We start from the raw sequence: 15,876 nt of genomic DNA, 5'->3' as shown, positions 1-15,876 counted from the left end.
AGCACCCGTCGCGCTTGCTAGAATGGTGGCCAAAGGGGGCCGCTTTGGAACGCCATGTAAATCATTTAATACCCTTCATCATAGCAGACAATTTAGAGCAGGCCTGGGCAATGCAGTTTTGCATAGTTTTACTTTAAACAGAATATTCAATATATGTTGGCACTGCTTTGCAATTTGAGTACAATCATTATTAGGAAATTTTTAAGTGCTTCATTTTTATTCCTGAAATAAACCTGGCTTAATATTCTGTTTAAAAAAAAAAGAACAAAAAATATTCCGTTACCTTGTTTAATTGGATTTATGAAAAAATGCTGCTTTGGTTTAAGCTTGTGTTCATGCTTGGGGAACCCCGTTTAAGAAGACATATTATTATCAGAGATAATTTGTTAACCTTGCAGGCTTTTCATTTTTATGTACTATAACCATGGTTATCTTGAACCTACAGTTTAGGGTCCTGGTTTTTTCACTTAACATTGTGTCCTAAGTATCGTCTGTGCTGCTACATAATCACAGTAATTTCCATGGTTGCATCATAATCCCAGCTCTTTACCCCAGGTTTTTATCTTCACATTTTCCCATAATTGTAAGTGACTTTGAGCAGACTATCCTCTAGATTTCCCCATGCTTTTATATTGTTTGCTGAAGATGGACTCTCAGAGCTGTCATATAAAGAGGATGCATGTGTTGTAGGCCAGGCCTTCTCAGACTTTGGGGCGCACACAGCTCACTTGTGGGTCTCGTGAAATGTGGATTCTAACTCAGTAGATCTGGGGCGGGTGTGAGGTTCTGTGTTTGTGACAAACTCACTGATTCCAGGGCTGCAGCTCAGGCTTCGGAAAGTCTTAAAGTCCTCAATGTCCTGGCATTAGACCCATTCTACCAAATCTACCAAATCACTGTGCGGGCTGGTTACCTAGGACCTCTGCCCCTCAGGCCTCAGAAGTATTTTCTCATCAAGAGGAAAGTTTTGAATGGGCTGGTGTCCAGAAGAGGTGGGAGCTGTAGCCCCTGCCTTCAACAAAAGCATCTAAGCTCAATCCTGGCTGCCATTAGAATCACCTGGGGAGTCCACACACACACACACACACACACACACACACACACACACACACACACAGACACACACACACTCACACACACAGACACACACACACAGACAGACACACACACACACACACACACACACACACACACACACACACACCCGCTAGGGTTCACTCCAGACTAGTGCAAATAAAATGTTTGACAGTGAAGCCTGACTACCAATATTTTTGAAAACTTCCCGGGTTTTAAAGGTGACTCTGTGTGTAGCCAGTGTTGAGGACCATTGTTCTAAGCCCACAGAAGACCCGCCTTAAATCTCACTGACTTCGACTGTGTTTTAAGCCTGACCGGATGGAAAGCTTGGGGCTTACCTGCTGCACCCAACTCCACACTTTTGACAATGGATTCAGCACAGCTATGAGTTGTCTTTGCAATTCTAAAAATTAATAATCATAATTTGTAAGAGAAAATAAGGAATTTGTCATCACTGGCTTCTCCATCAAACTCACCCTCCACAGCACTTGCTGGTGCTGCTTTACTGAGGGCACCAAGCCCCAAATCCCTTACTTTCCCTCACCCTTGAGAGCTAAGCTGTCATCACAGTCATTTGTTCTGTATGCACTTTTTTTTAAAGAACTCAACACATTGTTTTAAAACTCTCTGTTAGCATGGCCATGACCTTCAACTAGACCGTGAGCCCCCTGAGACCAGATACAGACTCTGACACATCTTTTTATTTCCCCCACTTGGAACACAGTAGATACCCATGAAGTCATTGTTTAATGAATGAATGAATGAGTGAAACAGAATAGACTTTGAACAGATGCAAGCCTGGAAGGTCCTTCTCATTGTCGAAAGATTCATACCAGCATCGTTCTAGCAAGAGCGCAGACTGCCTAGATGGTGCCTGGTGCCAACATGGCCTTAGCCCTGGGGGTGTGCAAGATGGCAGCCAGGATGCTCAGAGTGCCCTGTGTCCCTGCTGCTTCCCACCTGCTAGAGTAACACCTGCTGTTTCTCTTCGGCAGTCGCCTTCTCAGGCCTTGGCTTCACGACGTTCTACTTGGCTGGCAAGCTGCACTGCTTCACTGAGAGTGGGCGGGGGAAGAGCTGGCGGCTCTGTGCTGCCATCCTGCCCCTGTACTGCGCCATGATGATCGCCCTGTCCCGCATGTGCGACTACAAGCATCACTGGCAAGGTGAGTTCCCGCCCGGGGCCCACCCGGTCTTCACGCCGTCTGCCGCTTTCCTGCAGGGAGGCGGGGAGACGTGCACCTATTGGGGGAAGGAAGTGCCCACTGAGAGACCAGAGTAGGCTGCAATGACAGAGCAGACAGTATTAAGGAAAATGCACCTGTTCAGGTGAGCTTTGGCCTTCACACTCATGTCCTTCATACTCACACTTCAAGCTCACGTCCTTGCTGGGGTCAGAATCGGAGCTCCTCCCCCTTTTTCTCTTCGTGCTCAAGTAGACCCCTCGAGTTCTGCCAGATGGCAGGCCCTCAGTCGCAGGCTCAGATGTCACTTCCCTGCTGGATCCCTTGCCTCCATCACAGACTTGGTGCCAAGTGGTTGTTGGCTCCTTTCGCATCTCACATCCATCCCACAAGGATGTATTTCTCACCATGGATGCTCTTCCAAAGACGTCCAGCCCAGGGATGGATGCCAGCAGCCGCCACAAGGTCAGGTGAGGCCCGCTTGTATGTATCAGTCCTGAGGTGTCTGTGCAAACTCAAAATAACACAGAGCAAGTGAGGGGCTTGTTCCTGGAATAAAACTAAACCGTGCCACACCCCTCTGCAGATCAGCTGCAGCTCTCAGCTTGCCCGAACTGCAGCAGCGTCTGCCACAGCAAGAGAGGGAGCAGAGACAGAGGCGATATCCACAGCACATGTGGCCTCCAGGGATCCAGGGTCTAGGGCTGCGTTTCCCAAAGGCCAGTCTGCAGATCACCTTCATCAGGCCACTCTGAGATAGGAGTTGGACTCTTGGGGGTGGGTCTGGAGTGGCAGCCAAGAGTCTGCAGAGTTCACAAGCCAGTGTGTTAATTCTGATGAAGCCTGAGAAGCACCACGGAGAGCTCCACTGTGCCAGCTTTCAGCAGACACACTGCATTACATGTGCCTCATCCAGCTTCCCTGGGTGAAGGCCTTCCATGGTTGGTCTGTGGCCTGCCTCTCCTCTTCCTTTCCTGTCTTCCTACTGTCGGCAGGTAGGGTTCCCCTCCTCCCCCTTTTCTGACCACCCTCTTCTCACCTCTTCCCAGGTGTTTGTTCCAGTGGTAGTGAGGCAGCAGTTGAGGCCAGAGGTGAGCGGAACTCCTAGTTGGAGATGCCTTCTCCCCACCTTCTGCTTCTTCTCTGGCCTCATCTCCACTCTCCACCTTCCTGGAACTCACACTGTGGGTGTCATGAGCCTCCAGGCTGAAGCTTGGGGGGGGGTGGGAGCAGTGAAGGGTGCAGGGGAACAGAGGCTGATGCATGGTCTGGACAGGTGGGGGCATCAAGCACTGATGGGGTCTTGAGGCCATGCTGATGGGGGCAGTCAGTAGAGGCCCATCAGGCTGGACCCTGAGCCCTCCCTTGTTCTCTGCTTTTATCGATGACTTGGATGAGGTTCTGGATACTATGAGACCACATAAAGAGAGGCAGGCAGGGAGAGAATCGCTGAGCCAGCAGCACAAGGGCAGACCCATTGCACCCTTGGAACTAGGAATATTTTCCAACAGAATTAATGTGGCCCATATGATTAGGGCATTTCCCCATGAGGACTGTTAGGAGCTGGCTGGCATTTCATGGACTGCTTCTCATTTATCCCTTGTAAACTGTAGTTTCTCCTTCTGAACATGGGAACACTAATCCCACAATATTTCCCAGAGCCGTTTCATAGACTGAATGAAGTAATGGATCTGAGTGTACTATGTAAATGAAAATATGTTGCAGTGTACTATGTAAATGAAAATATGTTGCACAAATGCAAATTGGGATTGGCGTTGCTTAGTGCATCATTTGTAAAGAAGGATGTGTGTGTTTCCCAAACCACTGATTTCGAGGTGGACGTGCTTTTGGAACACGGTCTGTTTGTAAGTTCTGAATCCCTGGTTTCTGCGTTTATTCAGCCACTTTGGATCTGAGAAACGATTAAAGATTTTAGAGTCGAAGAGATTTTGGCTTCATCTTGGGAGGTAGTAAGAGCCTTTGTGTAGTGATCTTATCCTGAAAACCTAAGACGTGAGGTTGGCCTCTCTTACATGCTCTTTTGTTACTCATTACTGAGCTGTGGCTGGTGCATCACAGCTCTTGGCTTTAGGGAAATGCTGGGCTCTTGATACAGCTGGTGCACTCGAGGCCTGCTGGCAATGGGACCTCACATCCATCTATCCAGCTGGCACAGAAAGGAACTTGGAGCAGAAGAGGGAGAATATTAATGCTCTGTGGGCTGATGGGAAAGCACAGCAAGAGAATTTATGATCAGTGATGTTTAGGACCCTACTTGGGGGGCAAACCAAAATTGCATCGTGGTGGACTCAGGCAGCCAAAACTAAATGTGCCTCAGTTGGTACAGGCCATGGATGTGGCCCAGCTACCCGTTCAGCTGTGCTGTCATCTGTTCAATCTGTTCCCTGGGGTCAGCCAGGAGCGGAGTGTGCCTTTCCTTGGCTCCTTTAATGGGCGCTGAGTCAGGCTCATTTAACCTGAATTTCCCTTTATGAGGCCATCTGTCACTGTCTATATCAGTGGTCTCAGTGGGGGCAACTGGACCTCCCAAAGACATTTAGCAATGTCTGGAGACATCTTCACAAGTAGGGGATGGGTGGTGGTAGTGGTGGTTGCTACTGGCATCTCGTGGGTTGAGGCCAGGGATGCTGGTAAACATCCTACAGTGTACAAGGTAACACCTCCCCCGCAGCCCCAAATGTCTGCTGCTAAGGTTGAGAAAGCCTGACCTACACCACCCCTCGGCTGCATCTTTCTTTCCTTTATTACGTGTTGAAAAGCAACAGTGTTCAATGAGTGGGAAAATGTATTCATTCAATTCTCACTTATTAAGGGAGTAATCAAAGAGGCCGCCAAGGTTTCCAGCTTGGAGGAGGGATGGATGTGAGGCCTTCGACTTCTGTGTAGGTGGGTGTTGGAGGCAGGATGCCTGACCAAGATTGATAAGCTGTTGTTCTTTGGTGGACCGAGCTGCCCGGTGACCGTGGGCGGGGGTCACCCGTCCTGATGAGAATTCACGGGGAGACCCGTCGGCAGCAGCACAAACTGAGAACCTCTCATTATGGACTTTAGTTAACAACATTAATATTATGAGATTTTTATGACTCCATTTCAAGTTTGATTTAAGCAACTGTGCCTAATGTGGAACTATACCCACTTACTCGATTACATAGTCATATCCAGTAAATAGCCCGTAATCTCAAATGCTTTGCTCTGTCCATTATTGTGGAGGTTTTCTGTTATCGACGCCCTTCTGGTCTTTTCTGTCCTCCTAGCCCCGCTCCAAACACACAAGTCTGTTGTTTTATTAAGCGAGGAAAATGTTGTAAGTGAGGCCGTGGTCTGGAGGGGCAGTGAAACACTTAGCAGGACTTCTTTAGAAGTAAAACCACTGGATGGATAATACCTTTACGTGGTTGAGGTTCTCTGTGTCTTTGTGACATGCTGGCTTTCGGGTCAGCCAGTAGCTGGAGAGTCCATGGGCGATGCCAGCGCTTCACCAAGAAGCTAACCGTTGTAACTGCGTGTTTTCAGCGTTAAAACTTATGGGATTCCCATGCTGGGGAGAACGTCTGTAGGGAAAATGCACAGAAAGGACAGAGCATCGCATTGAACCCTCTTCTGCTTCGACTCATAGGCTTATGTGTCTCCGGTGTCCGGTCAGCGAGCAGTTGTAGCTGGAAGTGGCAGGAGTGTGCTGTGTTTTCATTAGCAGATGAAATAACGAGCTCCCTCTGCCCTCAGATTCCTGCATCTGGATCCCGGCTTTCTTTATGTGACTCCAGCTTTCGAGTAACCTTCTCGCCAACACTGATTCTCTAGTCATAGGTCATTTTAAGCAGCCCTGGGTGCCTTATGGAGGGTTTCATCTTAAGAAAGAGCACCTCCCTCTGAATATAGTCCAGAAAGCCACGCCTCAAGGGAGGAAACAGTCATTTGTCCCTACCCAGCCCGAGGCTGGAGCCCGTCCACCTCAGTCACAGGTGCCATGTTTGACTGGGGGGAGACTTCAAGATGGCGCCCCTGCCTTTGCCAGTCTTCCCTGCCTGGGCTGTGAGGGGGCTGTGATGTGAAAGGAACATGTGTGTAGCTTCCAGCCTCTGCAGGTGGGGTGTTTGGGGACGGGGACACTACACCCGACTGTACCCGAGCCACACTGAAAAGCCAGGCAGAGGTCGTCCCCTCCTCTCCTCCTTCATTCACCCCCACCCTCTTCACACACACACATACACACACACACACAGACACTGCTCACCAGGCCTGCCTTGGGCTGTCAGAAGCAAGCTCTAGCTTTTCTAAATGAAGTGACTTGAAAAGGCGACTTTGGAACGATATCATTGTTCTCACCAAGACGCACCAGCCTGACGTAGAACAAGAGCACCGAGATCCTCCCTCTGAGATCCTGCATCCCGAGTGAGCTGACCTCACCTCATCTTCCCTCTGCATGCGGCTGTCCTGGGTGGTGGGGTCTGCATTCACATTTGTTTTCAGCTGCCAGATGCTGCTCGGGGTCTGGGCATCTCTGAGCCTTGACTGCCCATGAGCCCACCCATCTCTGCCTTCATCCCCAGGGCATCCCCAAGGGAGGGCTCTAGCAGTCTGCAGCCCCAGGTCACCCCTCCCTCTGATCAGAACCCACTGGACAGGGAGCTTTGGGCCTCGAGAGAGGCTTTCTTAGCCAGGCCCTCTGCCCTCTGCCCTCTGCCCTCTGCCCTAGTGTCCCTCATTGCTTAGTTCCCAGGCAAGATAGGCGTTGGCTGCTCCCAGGTCTCGCTGACAACCTGGCTTCATTTTGCTCCAGGGAATCCTCCCCTCTGCTTTCTGTGATTTTCCCTGGTTTCTCCTGTTGGCTCTATATTCAAAATAGTTCCCGAATCCACGTCCTCTTCTCACTGGAGTCCGCTGTCACATGTTGCCTGGATTATTCCTGAAGCCTTGCTACCAGTCTCCCTGCTTCCTCCTTTGCCCCTCACACCGCAGCCAGAACAAGCCTTTAAAGCCCTGTCACATGTGGTGCCTCTTCTCTGCACCTGGTGACTCCCCAGGTCCTGCAGTGGCTACAAGATCTGATCTCTCAGTTCCTGCCTCTCCACAATGCCCCTCCTTGTTCATGCTGATGCTTTCCCACCTCAGGACCTTTGCACTGGTCCTCTCCTGTGCCTGGAATGCTCTTCTCTCAGACATGTGTGTGGCTCTTTCCCTTCCCCCCTGCTAATCTTGGCTCAATTGAGGCTGTCTTGTGGTGACCAGTCTGTTGAAATTGCAGCCCATCCCCCACACTCCCCATGGCTCTCACCTTGCTCATTTACCACCATCTGACAAACGAAGTCATTTCTTATGTATTGATTATTGTTTGTTCTTATCTACTTAAGATTCTGCAAACTTTTTCTGTAAAGGGTCAGATACTAAATATCTTAGGCCTTATGTGGGCCATACAGTCTCTGTTGTAACTATTCCAGTTGGTGGTGGTGGCATGAAAGCAGCTATAGACAACACGTAAATGAATGGTGTGCATAGTTTGCTGAGCTCTGTGCTAGAATATACTCTCCCTGTGTGCAGGGATTTGTGTCTCTTTGGCTGGTGTGGCACATAGTAGGTACTTGTGTTAGTTTCCTAGGGCTGCGGTAACAAAGTTCCACAAAATGAGTGGCTTGGAAAAATAGAAATCATCTCACGGTCCTGGAGGCTGGAAGCCCGAAATCAAGGTGTTGGCTGGCCACATTCCCTCTGACACCTGTACGGGAAAGCGCCTTCCTTGCTTTTTCCAGCTTATTAGCCCCAGATATTTCTTGGTTTACGGAAGCATAATTCCAATCTCTGCCTCCATCTTCACATGGTATGTTCCATGGTGTTTCTTCACATCACCTTCCCTGTGTGTGTGTCTGTCTCTGTGTCCAAATTTCCCCTTTTTATAAGGACACCAGTCATATTAGATTAGAGCCCATTCTACTGATCTGATTTTAACTTGATTATCTTTGTACGAACTCTTATCCAAACAAGGCAACATTCTGAGGTCCTGGGGGTTAGGACTTCAGCATATCTTTTGGAGGAACAATTCTTCATGCATAACAATGCTTAGTAAATGTGTGGAATACATGAATGAATGATTTTGACTAAATCATATTCCTTTCTTACTAGGATTATTTTTTCTATACACTGGCTTTACTAAAATTATCCTTATTCTTTGCAAGTTCTTTCTCTTCAAAAAGGAATAAAAGAAGTGAACTTTAAAGTCCATCCTTTCACTCATCCATGATGTCTCTTGTGCCTGTGTGTCAGGCATATTCTGTGATGGAAGCACACTATTGCTGTAGACAGACTTGGTGCTGCCCTGCCAGCCTATAGTGTACCAGATGGATCGTGCATTCTCCGCGCTGTGTAAGTTCTTTTATAGAAACTCAAAATCACAAAAACAGGATGCTTCATTAGTAGTAGAGTAAAAAGGATGGAAACAATCATGTGGGGTTGTTAGTTTTCCTGAGCTGGTATTTACCCTAGGGTCTTGGGTCATAGAGCCCAAAGCATACAAGGTCCCAAGTCAAACCAGCTGAGTGATGTTGGATGTTGCCATGGCAACAGGGAGAGATGTGTTCCTCCCAAGGACTTGACAGCACATCTTCAGAAGCCTTTCTGCTTGTTTGTGCCAGAGCAGGAGAGTGAGACTGGCACCTCAATAGGCCAGACTCCATGAGATCCTTTCCTGACCTTTGACCTCATGAGAAGGGGTTGGGGTCATGCCCATTTTACAGGTAAGAGTTCAAATCCAGGTTGCTTGATTCAAAGTCTAGTCCTCTTTCTACTCCCATTGGAGCCCACTAAGTGTTGATTCTAACCCCCTCCCTTTTAAATAGCTGTGTTGAGGTATAATTCATAACTCATAATTCTTAAATTCTCCCTTTTAAAGTGTACAATTCAGTGGTTTTAGTCCGCTCAGAGTTGTGCAACCATCACCATCATCTAATTCCAGAAAATTTTCATATGTGCCATCCATCCCAGCCCCTGGAAACCACACATCTACCTTCTTTCTCTGTTGGTTTGCCTCTTCTGGACATTGCGTAAACGTGGCATCACACAATAAAATAAAAAAAAAACAGCCCTTTGTGGCTGGTGGTGTCTGTTCTTTAGTGCCTCTTTTGAATGTTGTTCCGTGCATCTCAGTTCACCAAACATTTACTGAATAACAACTGCTGGGCTCTGGGGAAACGGAGGTGAGGCAGCCAAGGGGAGTCAACACCAAGAGGTAGATGTGAGAAGTGCACAGACAGGAGCCCAGAGAGCCAGTGGGGCCCCTGGTCTCTAGGCTGAGCGCCCAACAGAGTCCTGAGGGGACGTGGAACACCCTTCTTCTCCAGCCCACACCAGAAGCCTGGTCAACTTACATCTTATAGAACAATAAAGACACCATCCCTCTGGGAGAAGATGGACCTTCCTTCGGTTTCTCAAACTTGACATGCCCTTTCCTTCCTCTGCCTGGAAGACTGCTCTGCCCTCCCTGCTCCCACTTCCCACTCCCCCTGGTTCACATCTGCTCATCCTGCAAGGCTGGCCAATGGGTCTCGTCCTCCGTGAAACCCCCCTGGTCCAGACAAGCCAGGCCACTCGGCTGGCTGATTTCACAGACCACCTTCTCCTTCATTGTGTGTCTCACAGCTGCAGGTCACTGATAAGACTGTCACTTCCCAGTGTCCATCTTGCCCCGTAGGACTGGGAACACATCTGTTTTGTTCAGCCTGTGTCCTAGGACCGGGTGTCACGCCTGACACCTGATTCCTGTGCAATATGTGTGATGGATGAATGCCAGCAGTGCTGAGTGAGGAGACCGCAGTGTGTGTGCTCCAGGGACGTGGAGATCCACGTATCCCCCCTTTGAACCCCCTCCCTGCCCCATGCTACCATATTTGGGGTGAAGCCAATCCCAAGTAGTTTTTCCCCTAATAAAAGCCCGCATGTCCCCTGCCTGCTTTTCTGACAACACACGCTCTGCAGGATGCAAATGTGATTTCATCAAGTGGCACTGGATGACATTCTCTCTCATAAAGTAAGTCATTTTGTAAATCTTGTTCACCACCTTTGGGATAAACAAAGCCCCGAGTGACTTTGCTGAGAAGGCGCCTTCGCTAGACCTTTCGTTGCCCTGGTTACTTCTGATAACTGTGGTGGCACCTGTGATACCACTTTTTACTCATTCCGTTAGAGGGGAAGACAGCCCTGACAGCAATCTCCATCCTCTGGCCTGCTGCCTTATCAGTTAGCCTGGGGAACATATACTCGGAATGATTTGATGTCTTTTGGTCAGTGATGCATCTAATAAAATACCTTGTCACAGAAAATAAAGTCAAGTGGCATTATTTGTAGGTTTTGCTGTGTGGTGTGTTCAATAGTTAGTGGCTCAAATGCAGATGTCCTGGGTCATTTCAGATGCTGATAAAAATAACACCCCGAGGGGCTGTTCTCTGGGGTTATTGGAAAAACAAAACAATAGTGTGACTCTAAGACCTTGAACTGGAAAAAGACCGGGCATGTTTCACAGGCTGCTAGCCACAGACTGAGTGAAGAGCTTCTCAATTTAAGGAATTTGATTGAATCTCATTCATTATACCTCGTGACCCCACTCAAGCATTCATAGTACATATTACTTTCCAATTTCTTGGGTGAGAAATGTTTTTTAAGTTCATGTGATTGTTTAAAATGCTATGAAAATTTGGCCGTGCTAAGGAGATGACAACTGTAGACCGATGAGTGGCTAAGTGAGGATAAGGATAGGGAGGGATTAGAAAGCCCCCACTAGTGCTGGGGACAAACAGAATAACAGAGGTGGACACTATTCTTTTAGATGCTGTATTGTAAGGTCTTATTTTGTGGTGCTCTCTGGGATGCACTGCTCGGAAGAAGGGCTCATTAAATCATTGTCAGGACTCAGTGACGTGGATATTGAGATTTCTGTTTGAGAGCTAGGGAGACAGAAGCTCAGAGGTGTAGTGACTTGCCCTCTTTGTCGAGGATTTCTTAGCCAGGAGGATTCTCAGGTTGGGAGTGAGAGAAGATGCTGGACACCTTACCGTGGCCCCAGGTGCCTGTTCTGGGAGCAAGGATGGGCCCCTGGGTTTCACTGCTGTCTCTCAGATGGTCCTCCCCCCACCCTCCTCCCTTGGTGACTACTTACCAGGGCTGAGTGACCACTGATCTGTTTTCCAAGCTTTTCCACCAAGTGACAGCCACAGTTGCACTGTGTTTGCGCTCCTATAGAGAGGAGGTAGCCTCAATTATTCAGTCTCTCTCTGACCTGTTAGAAGGACTTTTGTAAGTGATGTTTTATCCCAATCAAGGATTTGACCTACTTTCTGAATATGCCTTGGCAGTTTGCTAGTGATCCGAAGGCTGGTCTCCGTAGGCTGACCCTGGGGACCAAATTCCTGGGACACTCACATGAGAAGGCCTCTCAGCTGCCACGTGCTTGTTCCTGATGAGGGATCTGAGGCCCAGAGAGGGGAATGGGGCCACACAGGACACCACAGGACAGCAACCAGAATCTAGCCCCCAGTTACCGTGCACATATTCGTTCATCCACTTCCCTACGCCAACTTAATTCTGTATGAGGTGAGCAAAGCGCTGTTTCAGATGCTGGGGAGTCAACAGCCAGCGAGCCAGACAGAGCCCCTGCCCTGGTAGAGTGTAGATTCCAGTGTTACGCCTTACGTCATTGCACAGCTTGGTACTACTTGCCATTCTCACCCCCTGGGGGCTAATGAAAATATACCCCTGGGAGACGGGGTCTAGTCTGGAGGTCGGGTGAGGCATCCTTGCACAAGGATGTTGAGCTCGAAAGGATGAGTAGATACTGAATAGGTGAGATGAAAGGATTCCCAGGATGGGAGCAGCATTTGTAGGAAGGGGAGAAGGGGGAGGACGCAGACGTATTGGAGAAATGGAAGGAAGATGGTAGCTGCAGTAGAGTGAAAAGATGGGGATGGCTGGGAGGTGGGCAGGACCAGATGTGTGGCTTTGAAGGCCATAGAGACTTAATCAAGTCCCTAAGAGCAGTGGGAAGGCATTTAATCAGGAGGATAACCTCATCTATTGTTATGGAAGAAGATGTTACAGAAAAACCAGAACGAACTTTTTGGCCAACCCAATATTTGCACTTGGGAAACCAACACCAGCAGCTGTGTCCACCCTCCAGCTGCCAGAGCAGTGCTGGGCACCTGTTCTGCAACACTGGATCTTCATTCTGCCATCACAGAAATGCCTGTGTTCCTTACCTGTTTCGATGCTGTTTATAAAGAAAATTACATGCACACAAATTACTATATTTATTTAAAAGAGCTTAAACCAATGTATTGTAGAGCTTTTAAGCGTTTTATTCTTAGTCTAGTAAAAATGCGACGATAGAAGCATTTCTTCGAAAGATAATAAAATACCAATATATTGTGTTTTTCCTCAAAAATGATCCCAGTTATCCTAGATGGAGCCATAATACCTATCACAAAAGGGCTGATAAATAGGGTGCAGATATCTAAGCGTTGAACAGTGTGTTTTCTTGGAAGATATATTTCCTTGACAGCCACCCCAGGTTCCCCTGCAGGAGACAGAGGAGACTCAGCTTGTGACTCAAACTGAGGTCACTACACAGTGTGTTGCTTACCGGGAACGGTCTGGAAACTTACCATCCCTAGCACCGGTTCAGGAAAGCTGTTGCCCCTCACCTGGACCCAGGTGCCCTGCCCTTCAGTCATGGCCTGCTGTGTTCTGAAAGCTGGGACATCAGAAAGCCTGGGATGAACCTGCCAGGGTCCAAGCACAGCCTGGAGGAGCAGTGCAGGTCAGAGTTGGGACACCAGAGTTCAAGGCCAGTTCCATCATCAGCAAGGAGTGGGTCTGTGGAAAGCTCTGTTGGCCCCTCTGAGCCTGAATTTCTTCTGTAAAATGGGGCTGATACTCCCTGCCCGTAGCAGGTGTGGGCGACTCAACAAGATAATGAAGGTGAACGTGGAAACCCCCACATAGAGCATGACAGTCCCACCTGGCAGCAACCTTCACGAGAGTTCAAAGTTTCTCTTGTCAGGGAGGTTCCCCATTATGTTAGGATCTTTGGGGCAAGAATAACCCATAGACAGTTTAAAGGGCATGCATGCACACGTGCACAGGCATACACACACACACACACACACACACACAGTGAGGGTTGTTGGCATGGGCTGCTTTCATGACGTCTCCACTGGGAACCAGCTGAATGCTGTCTTTAGCAAGGGGCTGCCAAACAGGTGGTGGAGGGGCCTGTTTCGCCTGCAGGTACCCTCTCCTGCCTTGTCTGCCTGCCCCCCACGCCCTCCGGCTTGATAAAATCTGAAGCTTTTTGGAGGAATTGGGCCCCTCCCACCAGGACTGTTGACAGTTTGCCAATCCTGGTGGATCATAAAATGTTTTATTCACTTTGTGACTCAGAATTTTCATTTCATCCCTGAGAAATCACTTACTGTGAGGCAGAGGCCAGCGTGCCTGCTAGGTTTCTGTGGTGCACCAGCAACACTGCAGGAGTCCAGCGCGAACTTGCCAAAGGAAAAGAAATGACAGCCCCTGAGGGTAGTCAGATCCCATGGAGGTGGCTAGAATTCTTCTAGAATTTAGAATTGATTTTCAGAATCAAGAATGCGAATCTGAGTTCGCACCAAGCTTAGCTGTGTATTACGTAAATAAAGAAGAATCAAGTACACACTTAAAAGAACTTAAATATTTAAGTTCTAGAAATGGTGGGAGTTTGCGGAGGCCATGAAGATTTATACCTCCAGTGTGGTTTCTCTTCCCTTGAGTCTTTCAGAGGGTCCAATCAACAAACCAGTCGTTGGAGCCGGTAGGAAAAGTGCTTTCTGGCAAACATAACTGGCCACATTTGAATGAATCATAATGCATTTCTCCCGGTTTTGCTCTTTCATCCTAGATTCTTTTGTTGGCGGAGTCATTGGCCTTATTTTTGCCTACATTTGCTACAGACAGCACTACCCCCCTCTGGCCAACACAGCTTGTCACAAACCCTACGTCAGTCTCCGAGTCCCACCGTCGCTGAAGAAAGATGAGAGGCCCACGGCCGACAGCGCGCCCAGCCTGCCCCTGGAGGGGATCACCGAGGGCCCCGTATGACCCAGACCTCGGAGGATGGACGCTGAGCCCAGGCCACGCTCTTCCACCTGTCGTAACACAATCGAAGAGGTTTTCTGTAGTGTGTTTCTCATCAGTTGTTTCTCCAAGTTATCCTTCTGCTTCCATTTTGCCGATGGTGTTCCTGCTACTTTAAATGCCTACTTTCAGTTCTCCTGAATGTGCAAAGGAAGGACCCAGGAACATTCTCTGAGAGACGTGTGGAAGGAGGCTGCAAGGGTGGGTGGGCACAGCTTGGTCGATTCCTGTCTCTGAAATGTTTGCTGTCACAGCCACTGTCCTATGTTTTCATGGTTGTAAAACGTAATAAAACGTCCCACCTGGAAGACATGGTGTTGGCCGTTCAGTGCACAAGTCATTCGGGGCTGCAGTGAGTTTCACATCCACCGCGAGGGTGGGGAGCCGGCCCAAGGCCAGCTTTGGCTGTAGTCATTCTAGGTGCTGAGCTGGGGGCCAACGCTGAGAACCTTTCAGAACGATCAGCTTATCACAGCTTATGTCTCTGAAATGGAGTTGTGACTTGGACCTACAACCTTAGTATCTTCAGGGCTTTTTGAATTACTGAACCTAGAAGGAAATTAGATGAATAAGCTCACGCATAGGCTTCCACCAAATACGATGAAAATAAAAATTGCAAGTATGGGGGGGGGGGGTCACTGCAGTTTTCTGAGGGCCGTGCGTACTGTATCCTTTCAAGGGAACGGCTGCGTGATGCTGGAGTAAGAAGTAGACTCCGGGTAGGAGTTTTTTCCCTTTAGTCCCAGTGCTTGAAGGGTTCTTCAAGCCGTGGCAGCATGTCCCCATTCCTATGTGGCAGGTGGCGTTTCAGCGTGCTAGGGTGTGGGTAGTAGGTGTTAGAGCAGAATCAGGAACGTGCTGTCTCTTGCTCAGCTCTTCACTGTTTAAAGGTGGCCAGTCAAGAACCGTTTTTAGTCTGAGTACAGAGCCTGTGGCTCCTCGGCCAACTTGTTCTTTTCAAAGCAGCAAGCATCCCTCAGTTCTGATCAGACACACCAAGTGGTTCTCCAGATTCCTAGGCCTGCTGCGATGGAATGCATTTCCGATCTCACTTTCTAGCAGTCTATGTAACAGACTGCATTTGGAAAGACTCATGTGTCTGTAGAAGTGGTCGCCTGCATAGCTCTGTCCTGGGGGTGCCAGTTAGAACCGTCAGAATGTCTTTGATCAGCTACCTTTGCTGCAGGCTCAGCCTGGGAGTGTGTGTAAAGGTCTTTCAAATGAGCCTCAGTGCAGCCCTCTCCAGCTGTGGTCCTTCCAAAGCTGTATCCTCACCAAGCCAGGGAGCGAGGACCATCCTGTTGTGGGGTAGGGGGAGGGGAAGTCTAGAATCAACATCCTTCCAAAAGTCAGATATTTTTAAATTGCAGCAGTTACACTCACAAGCAACTGTGAAAACACATGTGAAATACTTTAAAAGATAAATCATAACAATTCATGACAT

The 15,876-nt window shown here is 48.6% G+C and overlaps 1 protein-coding gene across 2 annotated transcripts in view; it reads left to right on the top strand.

Moving 5' to 3' along the window:
• PLPP4 (phospholipid phosphatase 4) overlaps nt 1–14,740 on the top strand; it is a 129,322-nt gene extending 114,582 nt beyond the window's left edge. For both annotated transcript variants that reach the window (XM_057735976.1, XM_057735977.1), the window contains 2 exons: nt 2,073–2,243; nt 14,197–14,740. In XM_057735976.1, the coding sequence (XP_057591959.1) occupies nt 2,073–2,243; nt 14,197–14,396 (371 nt within the window). In that variant the 3' untranslated portion in view covers nt 14,397–14,740. The remainder of the gene's footprint in view (nt 1–2,072; nt 2,244–14,196) is intronic.
• The last annotated feature ends 1,136 nt before the right edge of the window (nt 14,741–15,876 follow it).

Source organism: Hippopotamus amphibius, chromosome 5 (genome assembly GCF_030028045.1).
Source record: "Hippopotamus amphibius kiboko isolate mHipAmp2 chromosome 5, mHipAmp2.hap2, whole genome shotgun sequence".
Lineage (NCBI taxonomy): Eukaryota > Metazoa > Chordata > Mammalia > Artiodactyla > Hippopotamidae > Hippopotamus > Hippopotamus amphibius.
Note: the sequence above shows the minus strand (reverse complement) of the source record. Positions and strands in the feature narration are given on the sequence as shown.